Raw genomic sequence first — 14,210 nt, 5'->3', positions numbered from 1 at the left:
CCAAACGAACACTGACAGCTGAAGGGACCAGCGAGACACGAGCGCTTCGCAAAGCAGGAAAGGTCGAAGTGACAGAAGTTTGAGACGACGTCACGCTCAAGGAAACGGCTCGAAAGCTTTCGGGCAGCGCTGTTGATGTTGGCGCCAGTCGAGTGTTGAGCGTTGAGCGCGCAAGTCGACAACTACGCAAAAGAGACGTAAAACTCCACAGCGCGCGTCGTGTGCCCAAAAGGTTCGCCCGGCTGTGTCGGCAGCGGAAACTCTGATGTTCTTTTGCACGGGTCGAAGCCGCAGAGCGCCTGTGGGACGTGCGATGTCGAAGTGTTAATGGCTCGGATGGTAATTGAGCATTTGGCCCATTACAATCGAAGCTGTGATTTACAGTCTTGCAGGTTGTCCAGTTCAAGGCCGCTCAATTCTCAGCGTGCGGATGATCCGTTCGTCTAGGAATTGCCGCTAAGATGGGGAGGCTTCGTGTGCTGGGCCTGGAAACTCTAGACATTATTCAACTCTCGCCGAATAGAGCGAGATGCGAGCAGGCGCTGTGTGTCTCCAGAACTCCCGCGAAGCTGAAGTCTATCAAGCCAGCTCATAAATGCCTTTGGTGCCAGACTTCGATCACGATTCTGCCGGCAGTCACCCGCAAGATACCTCACAGACCCGTGTCGCCGAATGAGCAGCCAGTAAGTCAGCATCCCACCATCGACGCATATCGACATACATCTGCCTGCCTGCGCCGAGATGGCTCGCGTCACCGTCACGCAAACAAAACGTGACGGCCATCCTAGCTCCAGACAACTTCTTCCGAACGTACCATCATCCTCTATTTTCTCTCTACGTCTTGGAACCTCAGATTTTGCATTTCTCTTGGACACGGCAGTTTGTCAAAGCCCCTCTTGACAGCGGCATTGCTCGCCCAGGTCGCCACGTCGCTGACGCTGTTTTCGCGCTGCTCATCTGAGAAGCGGACCAGACCTCGCGGATAGTCTTGACAGGGGAAATCAAGGGCGGAGCGGTGGCTGGAAGAAACGCCTCCCCTCTGTTTTCTTCTCGGAAGATCACGCATCTCGAAAACGTCAAAGAAAGACAGTTAGACGACAAGGGCTCTCCTGGCCGCCGCGAGACAACTAGACGATAAACACGCAGACGGCAAAGTCACAGTACCAGCACCGTTTCTTCCTCTCGTTTTGCTTCTCGTCTCGCCGAGCTTGACCTTGATCTTTGAAAGACTGTCCATGTAAGTCCACCACTCTACATTACCGAGAAGCAATCATCTAACCAAACACAAAGCCAGCGAGCCAGCAAGACCGTCAACCTACCTACCTGCGCAAACCCAATCCCGCAAACAATCACTTCTCCCCAAACCACGGCCCCGCATCAACCGACCAAACAAACAACACCAGCAAAATGGGCTGCACAAACTCGACCCTGCGTCGCTCCTCGCAAAAGCACAAGCACGCGACAACCACCACCAGCACCAACACCTCAACATCTCCATACCACACGGCCAATGCCAACGCCAACGCCACCATCAGCAACGTGAACCAGCGCAAGCGAAAGCCCCACACACCCCTGCACCACCCCAGCCGCCTGCTGCATAGCCTCAGCACGCTGTCCCTCTCGCACGCCGCTTACGTGGCCGACGTGTTCGATTCTGACTCGGATGACAACGAAGGCGAAAATTTGGATGCGGAGGGTAGATCTAGACCGGTCAATGCTGTGCGCGTTGTGCGGTGCGCGAAGGGGCAGGGGCAGGGGCAGGGGCAGGGTGAGTGTGAAGGCGGCCCGAAGGAGAGGGGCGTCAGGAGGATTGTGAGTGCGGTTAGTTTGAGGGGGAAGGAGGACGGGGAAAAGGAAAAGGAAAAGGAGAGAAAGAGGGAGAGGGAGAGGGAGAAGGAGACGCAGATGGGGAGGGTGGGATTGCCGCGGCGCGCTTCGTTGCCGTCGATTGCATCGTGTGGGGATTTGAGGAGGGAGTACAAGTTGCAGGAGAGGCGGATGAGGGAGAGGGAGAGGGAGGAGAGGGAGGCGCTGTGTATCCGCGAGGAATGAGGGATGAGCTGGGTGCGTCATTGGCAGTTGGATCGGTGGTTGATAGAGGCGAAGGCAAAGGCGCTTGGTGGGTAGGATATGACACGACTCACTCTATTGTGAAAGAATTGGGAACGTCGTGCAGTCTATCAGTCTTCTCCACTACGCCGTCTCCACCTGTGTGTTCTACGCATCCCACCACCGCTCATGATAATCCCTCAGATCAATCCGCGACGGCAACTGCATCCACGACAGCAAATCCGCACCCTCATCAAACTCCTTACTCATGCGGCCATTACCCAGCCACGCAAACCGATTATACCCACGCTTTCCCTTCCTTTTCTCCTCATCGTCCTCCACACCAAACCCCCACTCCCAATCCTCCCACCGCGTCTCGCGCCGCACCCAATTGAGGTGCGCGCCGCTGCCGGGCCAGATGCCGTGAATGCGGCCGCCGGGCCGCCCGCCGTTGTACCAGCTGCGACAGTTGCCACTGAAGACGGTTTTGGGGAAGAAGGCGTCGGCGTAGCGCACAAAGTCGTCGGCGGCGTCGACGCGCGGGACCGCCGTGCGGTAGCCCTGCCGCAACACCTTGCGCAGCACGCGCGCGTGGTACGTGGCCGCCGTCTCGGCGCTCTGCGGGATGGTGCCGCTGACGGCCGCGGCGCTGGGCCCGTACATGAGGAGTAAGTTTGGGAAGTGCGGGACCGAGAGGCCGAGATACGTGTAGGGGAAGCTGTTAGGTGCGTGTTAGCTGTATTCCGAGCCAAAGAATTCTGGAGAGGGCACGCACCCAAACTTGCCCTCCGGCAGCCAGTCCCTCGACAGATCGTACTCGCCGCTGACGATGGGGAAGATGGGCGCAAAGTGCGTGTTGGCACCCGTGCAGCAAACGACGGCATCCACCTCTCTGACGGTGCCGTCTTCGGCCACGATGCCCGTCTCGGTGAAGCGCGCAATCGGCGTGCGGATGAGCTCGACATTGGGCTGCGCCAGCGCCTCAAGGTACCCCGGCCCGGGCGTCAGGCGCCGGCAGTGCGGTGCAAAGTCTGGGACGAGCTGCTCGAGCAGGTCGGTTCGCCCCTCAAGCCGCTTTGCCATGAGCGCGATGAAGTTGTCGCGCGCGGCTGCGTTCTCCGGCCCGTCTTTGAACACGGAGGAGAACCGGTTCCAGTACGTGCTCTCCAGCGCCTTGCGGAACGCGAAGTAACTCTCTTCGTCCTTGAAGGCGGCGAGCTGCTCGGGCGAGAAGGGCATGGGTCTGGGCTGGCGCTCGAGGCCGCCAAGCGACCCGGCAATCCATGTGGGTGACCGCGCATAGTGGTCGATGCGGGAGGCGTGTTTTTGCAGTTCGGGGAGGATTTGGATGCCACTGGCACCGTTCCCAATAACGGCGATGCGCTTGTTGGTCGGGTCGAATGAAGGGTCCCAGTGGGATGAGTGGCGGAGGAAGCCTTTGTATGTGTCGATGCCGGGGAAGTCGGGAATCTTCTGGATTTAGAAAGAGCTCGAACGAGGAAGAAGAAAACGAACCTTCCATGCATTAAAGTGGCCAATGGCTGTTATGAAAAAGTCATAGTGTTCGTCAGTCACCTGGTTGGTGTCGAGATTTTCCGTTGTGAGCTTCCACTGCGAGCGCAAAGGGTCCCACTCGGCCCTCTGGATCTCAGTCTTGAACCTGATCAAGTCGTAGAGGCCGTGTTTGCGCGCAATGCTCTGCCAGTAGTCGCGAATCTCGGCGCCCGTCGCAAACTCGTCCGACCAGTCGTTTTTAGGCTCAAAGGTGCTCTGGTAAACCACAGACGGTACGTCGCAGCGCACGCCGGGGTAGATGTTTTCGAACCACGTGCCCCCCTGACTGGTCAGAAGAGTATTGGCGTGGAGGGGCGGGGACATACGACGTCGGCATTCTTGTCGATTATGGTCAATTGGATCTTGGGGACTTTGTGGAGCAAAATGACGCCAGCCGTGACGCCAGCGAGGCCAGTTCCGACAAGAGCAACCTACCTAGCTGGTAAGCACGTGTCTTTGAAGAAGAGGGGAGCTTACCTTTAATGGGCGAACTTCATCAACGGGGTGATCTTCCAAATCAAAGTCGTCTAGAGTTCCATCTTGGTTTTCGAGGCGGGGGTACTTGAGATCGGCCTTTGGTTGTGGTTTCTCCTCAGAAGGCAAGGGCTCGACATGTTCCTCGACGTGGGCAGCAAAAGACGACTTGGGATGCGAAGCGGTGCCATTTGGGAGGCCCGGAACGGAAACGTCTGGAGTAGCCATGGCTGAAGAAGGACAAATGCACACGAAAGCAGAATTCATCTATTTATAAGGCTTGGTTTGCGAATATGCTCGCAATTGACAGGGCCATGGTGGTCATGCAGCAATAGCACGAATACCTAGGCAGCGCATAAGGGACGCGGAGGCGGGACAGTGGGGGATTCGAAGCTTGAGGGGATGATGTGATCGCGGGCCCTGATGGTGTTTGCCCGCCCGCCTCTTACCTATCACGACGCGACGTCCGCGACGGTTGTCGGTCCAATTGCATTGGAGGTGTTATTTCTTTGGAAATTGAGGCGGAAGCTTCAATATGCATTGCACGAGAAGTCATGTCGTGGACAACGTGGGGAATGACGACACTGACGATGGACTGTAAGAGTTTGGTAGCTTGCGATCAAAAGTAGGTGGATGGATTCTTGGTGTTGAAAAGGAGGACACGCGACTGTCACGTATTTGATAGTGTTGCTGGACAAGCGAAACCGTGTCGACGCGTCTCTTCGGTGGTTGGCAGCATGGTGCTTGGTGGCGTGAAGCTCAGTACAGTACACCGACGATTGACAGGCGCTCCAACTCCACCAGACGCCCAAGACTCATCAGCACGAAACCGGATGCAATCCGATGGCGGGCAGAGAAAAATCTTGGTGGCATCGTCATGATCGCTACGTCGTCCTCAACAGAAAGATGGACGCACACCAACTGGACCTGGACCTGAACCTGGACCTGAACCTGAACCCCGCAGCTACATACATGACCCGGGTCGCTCGCTCGCCGAATCAGAAGCTTGGGATTCTTCTCCCTCGCTGCCCTCGCTCAACTCCAGAAGCTGGCAATCATTTCTCTCCAGCTGTTCCACCCCTCTTCACACAACATGTCGACCGCTGCCAACGCCGCCGCCCGCCTCGTCTCGTCGCACTCGAGGTGCGGCCTTGCCCCCGCCCGCCGCGTCCTGGCGCCCACGGCCGCCCTCCGCTCGCCCGCTGAGAACCGACGGCCCCTCATTGGTCGCGCTCCCATGTCCACCGTCGTCGACAACAACAACATCACCAACACGCCCTCTCCGCCCCCGCCTGCCCCAGCCGTGGCTCCGGCCTCTGTCGAGGCTGGCCGCGAGGAAAAGGCCCGCGAAATCTTCAAAAAGGCCGTTGCAGCCACGGCCCCGAGGAACAACTGGACGAAAGAGGAAATTGCTGCCATTTACTATCAGCCGCTGATGGAGCTGGCCTACCAGGCTGTAAGTAGTGCTCGATACGGCTCTTCGTGGTCTACTACAAGCTTCAGTGCAAGCGGTAGCTCCCAATGGCTCCGTTTGCGTTGTCAATGGCCCATCAGTTTTGTGACTAATACCCTCCAGAGCTCGCTCCACCGCCGCTTCCATGACCCCAAGGAAGTCCAGCTCTGCACCCTCATGAACATCAAGACTGGCGGCTGCAGCGAGGATTGTAGCTACTGCGCCCAGTCGACACGGTACCAGACGGGACTCAAGGCCCAGCGCATGGAGCCCGTCGAGGCGGTGCTGGAGCAGGCGCGCACGGCCAAGGCAAACGGTAGCACGCGGTTCTGCATGGGAGCTGCCTGGCGAGACATGCGAGGCCGCAAAAACGCGCTCAAAAACGTCAAAGCCATGGTAACAGGAGTCCGGGAGCTGGGCATGGAGGCATGCGTGACGCTGGGCATGATTGACGGCGCGCAAGCACAAGAGCTGAAGGAGGCGGGTCTGACGGCCTACAACCACAACGTCGACACGTCGCGCGAGTTCTACCCCTCGGTCATTTCGACGCGCACATACGACGAGCGGCTGCAGACACTGAGCCACGTGCGCGACGCGGGCATCAACGTGTGCAGCGGCGGCATTCTGGGGCTGGGCGAGAAGTCTCAGGACCACGTCGGCCTGCTGCACACGGTGTCGACGTTGCCCAAGCACCCCGAGTCGTTCCCCGTCAACGCGCTGGTCCCCATCCCCGGCACGCCCATGGGCAACAACAAGCCGCTCGAGTTCTCGTCCATGCTGCGCGTCATCGCCACGGCCCGCATCGCCCTGCCCGACACCATCATCCGCATTGCGGCCGGCCGCAAGACCATGAGCGAGGAGAAGCAGGCCCTCTGCTTCATGGCTGGCGCCAACGCCATCTTCACCGGCGAGAAGATGCTGACGACTGAGTGCAATGGCTGGGATGAGGACGGCCGCATGTTTAGCCGCTGGGGTCTGGCGCCCATGAAGAGCTTTGACAAGAGCCCCCGCCCGGCTCCTGAGGCCCAGGCTTGATTTGGCGTGGTTTTACCAAGAGGTAAATTTGTCTGTTATGATGGCATGACTTTTATATACGAGAGATGGACTGGATCTTAAACAATTTGTTCTTGTAATCTGGGGATCTCCATTCATGTCTCGCAATGCCCGACCACTTGACGCGGTGCTTGACTCTCACACACACTTATGCATGGCGATGGTTTGGAAGTCGTGATATCCTCAATTAATGACTCACCGACTGGTCTGAGGCTCTCTCTCATTTTTCGCGTACTTTTTTCTTCAAAGCCAAACACCATCCCACTGACCCCCTTTTTGTGCTGCTCCTTCTGCTCAGATGTCTAGCACACTTTGGTCTCTGTTCTTTCTACCCTCTTGTCTTCCAAAACCTCACAATCTATCCAACACTCGCACTCCCCAAAGCAGCCCCTACAACCTCGCCCTCTCCCTCTCCTCCTCCCCCTTCACTCCCTTCCCCCTCTCCATCCTCTCCCTAACCCACTCACCAACCGCCCCGACCAAGCCCCGCACCTCGTCAACGCTATTCCCCGCATGCAAACACACGCGCACGCGCTCTGTTCCTCTCGGCACCGTGGGCGCCACAATCGGCCTAACCACGTAACCCCTCTTGCGCACAAGCGCGGCCAGCGCGCGCGGGTGCTGCGTGAAGATGGGAACGATGGGGGTGACGTACGTCGGCGCGCTTGTTTCTACCGATTGAGACGGCAAGGAAAGGGAGAGCAGGGCTGGCGGGGGCGCAAGGGAGGCAATGAGAGCGGAGAGGGAAGATGAGAGTGTTTGGTGCAAGTGGCGTAGGTGCGCGGCGAGCGGCTCGGCGCGGTTGCGGATGAGGAAGTCGTAGACGACTTTGATGGCGGCGAGGGAGGGGAAGGAGGGCGCGGTTGTGTAGATGAAGGGACGCGCGTAGTTGATGAGGTATTGTTTTGTTGCTGGGGTGCAGAGGATGATCGCTACGACGCCATGTCAGAGAACAAAGTCCGAGCTGTGATGGAACGGGAGAAGCAAGACATACCACCAGCGGCTCCAACCGCCTTGCCAAACGTCACGACGCGCGCAAAAACGCGCGGTTCGAGACCCTCAGCACACACGAGACCCCTCCCCCCTTGCCCAATCACCCCCGTCGCGTGCGCCTCGTCAACAATCACGTACCCGTTTCCGGCCGGCAGCGCGGCGTTAACGACATCTAGCATCGCCCGCAGCGCGGCCACGTCGCCGTCCATGCTGTACACGGCCTCGACGACGACAAACACGTTGCGCGAGCCAGCGGCGTAGCCTGCGTCTTCGGCCACCAAGGCGCGCAATGCCGCGGCGAGCGCAGATGGATCATTGTGCGCGAAACGGCGCAGGCCGCCGGTAGCGGCGACGCGCGAGAGCCGCATCCCGTCGTGCGCGCTTGCGTGCACGAGGGCGTCGTAGAGGACGACGTCGCCGGGCTGCGGCAGCGTCGAGAGCAGCGCCGCATTGGCGTCGTAGCCGGAGGTGAAGAGGAGCCCGGCTGGCGCATTGTGGTGGGCGGGGATCAGCGTTTCGAGGTGTGCGGCCAGCGGGTGGTGTCCGGAGAGCAGGCGGGATCCTGTGCTTCCCAGCGTTAGGGCAGAGGGGGATTGGGATTGGGATTGGGACTGGGACTGGGACTGGGACTGGGACTGGGATTGGGAAAAAGCGGATGTGAGGTAGGCGAGGTAGTTTTGTGTGATTTCTGGGTGCGAGGATAGAGAGAGGTAGTCGTTGGAGGTGAAGTCGGCGACGCTGGGTGGCGGCTGGTCCTCGATGCGGCGGAGGAGCGAGCGCGTCTTGCGGCGCGCGAGAAGGAACTCAAAATGTCTCTCTAGAGGGCTGAGGGGAAGGGGCGACATGGTGGTGGTGGTGGTGGTGGTGGTGGTGGTGATGAGAGGGTCTCGATTAGGAAATCTGACAGCCGTGAGTGTCGATTTTCCGGCTCTGTCGCGCTGCGGTCCAATGCTGCGCCGCAACGTCCCTTGCTCTTGCTAACTGTCATGTACGACGTCAATTGATCCAAACGAAGGAGGTCATGGCGATGGACAGGGCATTGCTGAGAGTCAATGGCTGCGTGGTCGACGTTGTGGGTTGGTCTCGGTGAACCTGTCGGGCGATGCTCGGCGTCTGGTGGGGCGGCAGCTGGTGACAGGTCGATGAGACAACAAAACACCCAACCACAACATCCGGATCCAACAACAACCTCAAACTTCCCAACGGCTCTGCCTTCCTTTGCTCCGGCCCCACGTCATTGGCCCGTGTGGCATATGTATCCGCCCGCCGCCCTACCTCGTCCATCAATCCAATGTTAGACCACGCGTAACTGTCGTCCACTCTTGTCACGTTTGTCAACCATGGCGCCCGCCGGCGCTATCCTCTACCGCAACCTGCGCGCCTATCAGGTTTGGGGCGCCAACACAGAGGTCGGCAAGACCGTCTTTTCCACGGTGCTGTGCAACGGCCTCCGCGTCAACCGGAAACTCAGGGACCCCGTCCAGTACATCAAGCCCGTGTCTACTGGCAACATTGAAGATGCAGACTCTAGGTGCGCATGTTTGTCCAATTCCCAGAGAAATGAAGTGTCTCTAAGTTGTCAGCCATGTCCGCAAATTCGGGATCGACCGGCTAGCCAAGCATCTCGACAACACGGACGAAGCGTTCAAGAGCCTTTGCCTGCATCAGTACGAATTGCCCATCAGCCCAGACAGGGCGGCTGCCGTCTCGAACCTGGTATGCATGCACGTGACATGAAGCGCTTTGGCTGACCGCAACAGCACATTCCCAAGGACGAAGCGCTGCTGAACGAAATCCGCCAAGTCCTGTCTGAGCGCGCCGAGCTGGGCGGATGGGCTTTTATCGAGACTGCTGGTGGAGTTCACTCACCCGGTCCATCCGGAACCTCGCAGGCCGACCTGTACCGCCCCTTGCGTGTGCCCGCCGTCTTAATCGCGGATTCCAAATTGGGAGGCATTTCGCAGACCATTGCTGCGTATGAGTCGCTCAAGATTCGCGGATATGACGTCGAGGCTGTGCTTCTTTTCGAGGACGACTACTACCAGAATGATCAGCAGCTCAAGTCCTACTTCAAGCAACGCGGGACGTTATGCAGAACCCTGCCAAAGTTACACCCGCCGCAGGCTTCAAAGGAGGCGGATGAGGAGCTAATGCTGAAATATTACGAGAAGCAGAGCAAGAGCGAAATCATCCAAGAAGTGCTGATAAACTTGAAGCAAAAGCACCACGATCGCCTCCAAAACCTCCAGTCCATGCCTAAGCGAGCCCACGACATCATTTGGTACCCATTTACGCAGTCGACTCTTCTGTCCCCGGAGAAGATTACGGCCATTGACTCGGCGAGCGGCGACTACTTTCAAACTCTCGAGAAAAACCAAGGCACTGAATCACTCCTCAAGAGCTCTTTTGATGGCTCTGGCTCTTGGTGGACCCAAGGACTCGGCCACGGCAACCCGCAACTAATGCTCGCCGCCGCGTACGCCGCTGGACGATATGGGCACGTCATGTTTGCAGAAGCGGTCCATGAACCGGCGCTTAAGCTCGCCGGCACCTTGATCGACTACCTGTCGAATCCTCGTCTTTCTCGCGTTTTCTATTCCGACAATGGAAGTACTGGCATCGAAGTGGCCGTCAAGATGGCTCTTCGCGCAGCTCGCCTGCGCTATGGCTGGGGCCCCAACGACAATCTCGGAGTGCTAGGACTCAGCGGCAGCTACCATGGAGACACCATGGGCGCCATGGACTGCTCTGAGCCGTCCACCTACAATGAAAAGATTGAGTGGTACGAGGCCAAGGGCTTCTGGTTCTCCTATCCGACAGTCAGCTGTAACAATGGCCGATGGACCGTGTCCGTCCCTCAGAACTTGAAAAATCACTTTGGCTCCGACAAGCCGTTCCGCAACCTTGCCGATATCATTGATCTCGAAGCGCGTGAGTCGAGCCGCGAGTATGAGCAGTACCGCGTCTTCATCACGCAGACGCTCAAGCAGCTCCGTGCGCAGGGCCGCCGCTTCGGCGCGCTGATGCTCGAGCCCATTGTCCTCGGGGCGGGCGGTATGGTCTTTGTCGACCCGCTGTTCCAGCGCGCCCTCGTCTCGGTTGTGCGCAGCTCGCCACAGCTCTTTGCGGATGACGCGCACTTCCCCAATTCGGCGAACGCGTGGACCGGGCTGCCCGTCATCTTTGATGAGGTCTTTACCGGCTTGTATCGTTTGGGTCGCTCGTCGGCCGCGAGCTTGCTGCAGGTCCACCCGGACATCTCCGTGCATGCCAAGTTGCTGACGGGTGGTCTCCTCCCGCTGTGCGCGACGGCGGCGAGCGAGGACATTTTCAAGGCGTTCGAGAGCGACGACAAGAGCGATGCGCTCCTCCACGGTCACAGCTACACGGCGCATGCGGTTGGCTGCACCGTGGCGATTGAGAGTCTCAAAGAAATGCGGAAGCTGGACACAACAGGCGCCTGGGACGAGTTTAAGAGCAAGTGGGCTGGGCCCGCGCAGGAGAGGGAGCAGGAGATCGAGCCGATTTGGAGCGTCTGGGGCAAAGACTTTGTCGAGTGGACAAGCAACCAGGAGCGCGTAGAGGGCGTGTGGGCACTCGGCAGCGTGTTATCCATTACCCTCAAGGATTCGCAGGGCGCGGGTGGTGAGTCTCTTCCCCATTCCTCCCGCGATTTCATCGCTAACTTTAAATTGCCAGGCTACAAGTCGACCGCCGCCAAGGACGTCCAAGCCGCGTTGTTCAAGGGCGACAGCCCCGATTGGAACATCCATTCGCGCATCTTGGGCAACGTCATCTACTTCATGGCCGGACAAACGACGTCCATGGAGACGGTGGAGCGCGTGCAGAACGTGCTGAGAAAAGTTCTTGTCTAGCCTGTTTGCCATGTACTTGCCGGATCAATGCTGTTACGACATATGAATGGCCTGTTTGTACATTTAGCTTTTGGAAGCGGAGACTGCTGACCACGCTGTACAAGATCGGCGTTGGAGAAATCAAGCCCTCGTTGACGACCTTGATCGCCATAGTGAAGACTGTGGCGTTGTGACTTGCGAAAAGCGAACAATTTCTCTGTGAGAGTGATATCTTGCTTTTCGATGCTTCGCCTTGGTAAACGACAGAGTCATGTATTAAGATCATCCTCGAAGACAGCAGCACAGTATTTGCAAACGACCTTCCATTCTGCAATATAAAACCATGTGCATCTACATTCTTGCCGCGAGGTGCTGCTCTCACTACATACCTGCGCTTTCTCAACACTCAGGACAACTGAGAGATTCAATCCAAGCCAACCACCGCATACAACCTCCCTCGATATTAAACACAGACTGACAAGTAAAATGGGAAACTCACCCTCCAAACCCATCACTTGTCCCCCTCCTAAGTCACCCGTCCAACCACAGCCCGACCACAAAAGCGCCTGCAAACCTTCTTGCCATAGCGCTGCCGGAACGCCCAATGACCGCACGGGCTCGTGGGAGGAGTTTATCACTATCTTTGGACCAGCCTTTTTGATACCTGACCGCGCTCGCACGCAAATCTCTCTCTGCAGTCTCGTTGAGCAAGGATGGTTACCCTTCCCTGGAATTTCAAATCTGAATTCAAAACCACTGTCTCTTGCCCTGGTGATTGAGATGAAGCACAACAATGCCTTATCTATAAATCCACCCGTCAATGTGCTCGTGGGGCACATGTGGAGGCTGACACGACTGCTCCCTGCGTCGGGCACCCACACCTCAGGCACGCATACCTTCTTCTCATCACCCCTCCATCTATTCCTTTTCGACCATGCTCATATATGCACGCGCAAATCACCGAGAGAGACGTAGAAAGAAAGCAGAAACAGACACAAGAGAGAAACAAATCAGCCCCTGCAATTCAGCGACAAACAACGCTGTGCTCGAGAACCACACCAACGTGTCCAGGACCCCGTGAAAGACGACATCATTCGCCGCATTGCTCCAAAGAAAACCGTCACTTGTGTCACATTCCTATTCAAATGCTAGAAGAAATAAAACAGCATAACATCAAACACTCGTGGCAACCCCCACACATGTTCAAGTTCTCTTCCATGTGCCTATGACTCCTAATAGGCCACACGCGCACATGCCCCTTCCACGCGTACATGCGTACATCATCGCTACATGCAGCACACAGACTGTGCGCTTCTGTAGTAGCGTTAAATGTACCTATATAGCCCTCGCCTGTCCGACGAGGCAGTCCAAGTGCCGGCGAGCAAACGGTGTGGCGAGGAAAGACGACAGACAGCCTACTGTTGGGTGAAAAGACCGGGCTTACCTTCTACTGCCTTTTTGGTTTGGTTTGGTGGAGGGTGGCTGGAAATGGAATGGGGAAGGGACAGGGGAGTAGAGGGTGATGGTGGTGGAAGGCGTTGTTATGGTGTGGTGATGTTTATTAGCAAGAGGAGGTGATGAAAGAGCAGTGGCGACCGTTGCTTTCAAGTGCGTATTCCTTCGCTCTTACTCTATAGATAGATGATGCAAGAGGGTTGTCATGGGTACACCCCCCGCGACCCCTGAACACAGCAGTCACAACGCGCGTGCGGCAGGGGTAAACGGGTATGGAAGTAGATGGAGAGGAAGCGGAGGTCATGGAAGGAACCCACTTCTTCAGCAGCGAGGAGAATTGTGTTGTGCACGCAACCTACACACACGTTTCTCACCCCATATTCAACCACGCTCGCCTCTTTAACTCCATCGTCCCATCCTCGCAGCTGAATCCCTCATTACACGTCGTCTGATTCCACGGCCTGCGTCACCTCGTCATGGAACGGCGGCTGCACGTCCGGGTAGGCAAAGTAATCCGTCTGCTTGCGATGCGCGAGGCCGAGCCCGGACTCGGCCTCATCGGATAAAAGGGGCGTTCGTCGGCGGCCAGCTGGTATTGCACGCACTCGGCGATGGAGACTTGAGGGATGGCGTCGAAGTAGGCGTCGTACGCCCGATCCAGGGCGTCACTGAGGCTGAAGATCTGCGCTTGGCTGGAGTTCGGCTGGAGCACGCTCCACGGGTCGCGACATGTCTCTGCCTCGCACGACTTCATGGCCATCAGGAGGGCGTTCAGGCGCGACTTGACGCGCATCAGAGCCGGGTCGGTCGAGTCGGCGAGGTTGGTCATCTCAAAGGGGTCATTATTGGTGTCGTATATGATCCAGCGAATTGTAGTGGTAGTCCTGGTCGTCAGTGAAGATGAAGACGTTGTTGGGCTGCTTGGCCAAGGTGCCTGGCAGGTACCCTGACACGAGCGTCAAGAACGCAAGAAAAGTCCTGTACAGCTTCATTTCGGGTCCAGGAAGGGCAGCGTAATTTCCACCGCAGTACAAGCGGTGCCAGACTCCAACGTTCGAGCTCGAGCTCTATTTGCGTATTTATATCTTTCCGTCAAAGTTGCGCGTCCACCTTTGCGGGGACGCCAAGACAAGCCAACTGAGGCCTTTGAAATTCTAGGTGGAGATCTGTACCATCGAGTTACGGGGGAGTGGAGAATTGCGGGGATCAGTCCGTAAAAGTGTGATATTATCGGCCATTTACCCACCAGTGGAGACTATCTTGGTCTTGGCGCGGAGGACTCAGTCGCAATGGTGAAGAAACAGCGGAGACATCGCTCAACTTCC

The 14,210-nt window shown here is 57.5% G+C and overlaps 6 protein-coding genes across 6 annotated transcripts; 3 read left to right on the top strand and 3 right to left on the bottom strand.

The window, feature by feature from the left end:
- The first annotated feature begins 1,170 nt into the window (after positions 1-1,170).
- Positions 1,171-2,184, top strand: IWZ02DRAFT_246485 (uncharacterized protein). The gene is made up of 2 exons (XM_066763122.1): positions 1,171-1,237; positions 1,291-2,184. The coding sequence occupies exon 2, from the start codon at positions 1,408-1,410 to the stop codon at positions 2,050-2,052; it is 645 nt and encodes a 214-aa protein (XP_066622772.1). The 5' UTR covers positions 1,171-1,237; positions 1,291-1,407; the 3' UTR covers positions 2,053-2,184.
- Positions 2,141-4,476, bottom strand: IWZ02DRAFT_481405 (uncharacterized protein). The gene is made up of 5 exons (XM_066769123.1): positions 4,081-4,476; positions 3,930-4,034; positions 3,565-3,885; positions 2,825-3,519; positions 2,141-2,767 (listed from the first exon to the last, which is right to left on the bottom strand). The coding sequence occupies exons 1-5, from the start codon at positions 4,342-4,344 to the stop codon at positions 2,218-2,220; spliced, it is 1,935 nt and encodes a 644-aa protein (XP_066622771.1). The 5' UTR covers positions 4,345-4,476; the 3' UTR covers positions 2,141-2,217.
- Positions 4,477-5,314: 838 nt separating this feature from the next.
- Positions 5,315-6,565, top strand: IWZ02DRAFT_376970 (uncharacterized protein; the record flags this gene model as incomplete). The annotated part of the gene is made up of 2 exons (XM_066764919.1): positions 5,315-5,533; positions 5,654-6,565. The coding sequence occupies 2 exons, from the start codon at positions 5,315-5,317 to the stop codon at positions 6,563-6,565; spliced, it is 1,131 nt and encodes a 376-aa protein (XP_066622770.1).
- Positions 6,566-6,649: 84 nt separating this feature from the next.
- IWZ02DRAFT_517925 (pyridoxal phosphate-dependent transferase) lies at positions 6,650-8,692 on the bottom strand. Its single transcript, XM_066770703.1, has 2 exons — positions 7,578-8,692; positions 6,650-7,515 (listed from the first exon to the last, which is right to left on the bottom strand). Exons 1-2 carry the CDS (start codon positions 8,419-8,421, stop codon positions 6,974-6,976), a joined length of 1,386 nt encoding a protein of 461 aa, XP_066622769.1. The 5' UTR covers positions 8,422-8,692; the 3' UTR covers positions 6,650-6,973.
- Positions 8,693-8,710: 18 nt separating this feature from the next.
- IWZ02DRAFT_400948 (onanonoxo-7-onima-8-eninoihtemlysoneda) lies at positions 8,711-11,750 on the top strand. Its single transcript, XM_066765627.1, has 4 exons — positions 8,711-9,107; positions 9,160-9,292; positions 9,337-11,221; positions 11,276-11,750. The coding sequence occupies exons 1-4, from the start codon at positions 8,917-8,919 to the stop codon at positions 11,449-11,451; spliced, it is 2,385 nt and encodes a 794-aa protein (XP_066622768.1). The 5' UTR covers positions 8,711-8,916; the 3' UTR covers positions 11,452-11,750.
- Positions 11,751-13,351: 1,601 nt separating this feature from the next.
- Positions 13,352-13,877, bottom strand: IWZ02DRAFT_432563 (uncharacterized protein; the record flags this gene model as incomplete). The annotated part of the gene is made up of 2 exons (XM_066766231.1): positions 13,352-13,769; positions 13,831-13,877. 2 exons carry the CDS (start codon positions 13,875-13,877, stop codon positions 13,352-13,354), a joined length of 465 nt encoding a protein of 154 aa, XP_066622767.1.
- Between the last annotated feature and the right edge of the window lie 333 nt (positions 13,878-14,210).

This window comes from Phyllosticta citriasiana (genome assembly GCF_038021145.1).
Source record: "Phyllosticta citriasiana strain CBS 120426 chromosome Unknown IWZ02scaffold_6, whole genome shotgun sequence".
NCBI lineage: Eukaryota > Fungi > Ascomycota > Dothideomycetes > Botryosphaeriales > Phyllostictaceae > Phyllosticta > Phyllosticta citriasiana.
The sequence above is the reverse complement of the archived record's forward strand: the minus strand, read 5'-3'. Positions and strand labels throughout refer to the sequence as shown.

What these genes read in the sequence shown, in the direction of transcription:
- IWZ02DRAFT_246485 (XM_066763122.1), top strand. Translation starts at nt 1,408, where the DNA reads ATGGGCTGCACAAACTCGACCCTGCGTCGCTCCTCGCAAAAGCACAAG.
- IWZ02DRAFT_481405 (XM_066769123.1), bottom strand. Translation starts at nt 4,344, where the DNA reads ATGAATTCTGCTTTCGTGTGCATTTGTCCTTCTTCAGCCATGGCTACT. An exon ending in GCCACTTTAATGCATGGAAG is followed by an intron (nt 3,520 to 3,564) that starts GTTCGTTTTCTT and finishes TAAATCCAGAAG; the next exon opens with ATTCCCGACTTCCCCGGCAT. An exon ending in CTGCCGGAGGGCAAGTTTGG is followed by an intron (nt 2,768 to 2,824) that starts GTGCGTGCCCTC and finishes CGCACCTAACAG; the next exon opens with CTTCCCCTACACGTATCTCG.
- IWZ02DRAFT_517925 (XM_066770703.1), bottom strand. Translation starts at nt 8,421, where the DNA reads ATGTCGCCCCTTCCCCTCAGCCCTCTAGAGAGACATTTTGAGTTCCTT. An exon ending in GGCGGTTGGAGCCGCTGGTG is followed by an intron (nt 7,516 to 7,577) that starts GTATGTCTTGCT and finishes ATGGCGTCGTAG; the next exon opens with CGATCATCCTCTGCACCCCA.
- IWZ02DRAFT_400948 (XM_066765627.1), top strand. Translation starts at nt 8,917, where the DNA reads ATGGCGCCCGCCGGCGCTATCCTCTACCGCAACCTGCGCGCCTATCAG. An exon ending in ATTGAAGATGCAGACTCTAG is followed by an intron (nt 9,108 to 9,159) that starts GTGCGCATGTTT and finishes CTAAGTTGTCAG; the next exon opens with CCATGTCCGCAAATTCGGGA. An exon ending in CGGCTGCCGTCTCGAACCTG is followed by an intron (nt 9,293 to 9,336) that starts GTATGCATGCAC and finishes TGACCGCAACAG; the next exon opens with CACATTCCCAAGGACGAAGC.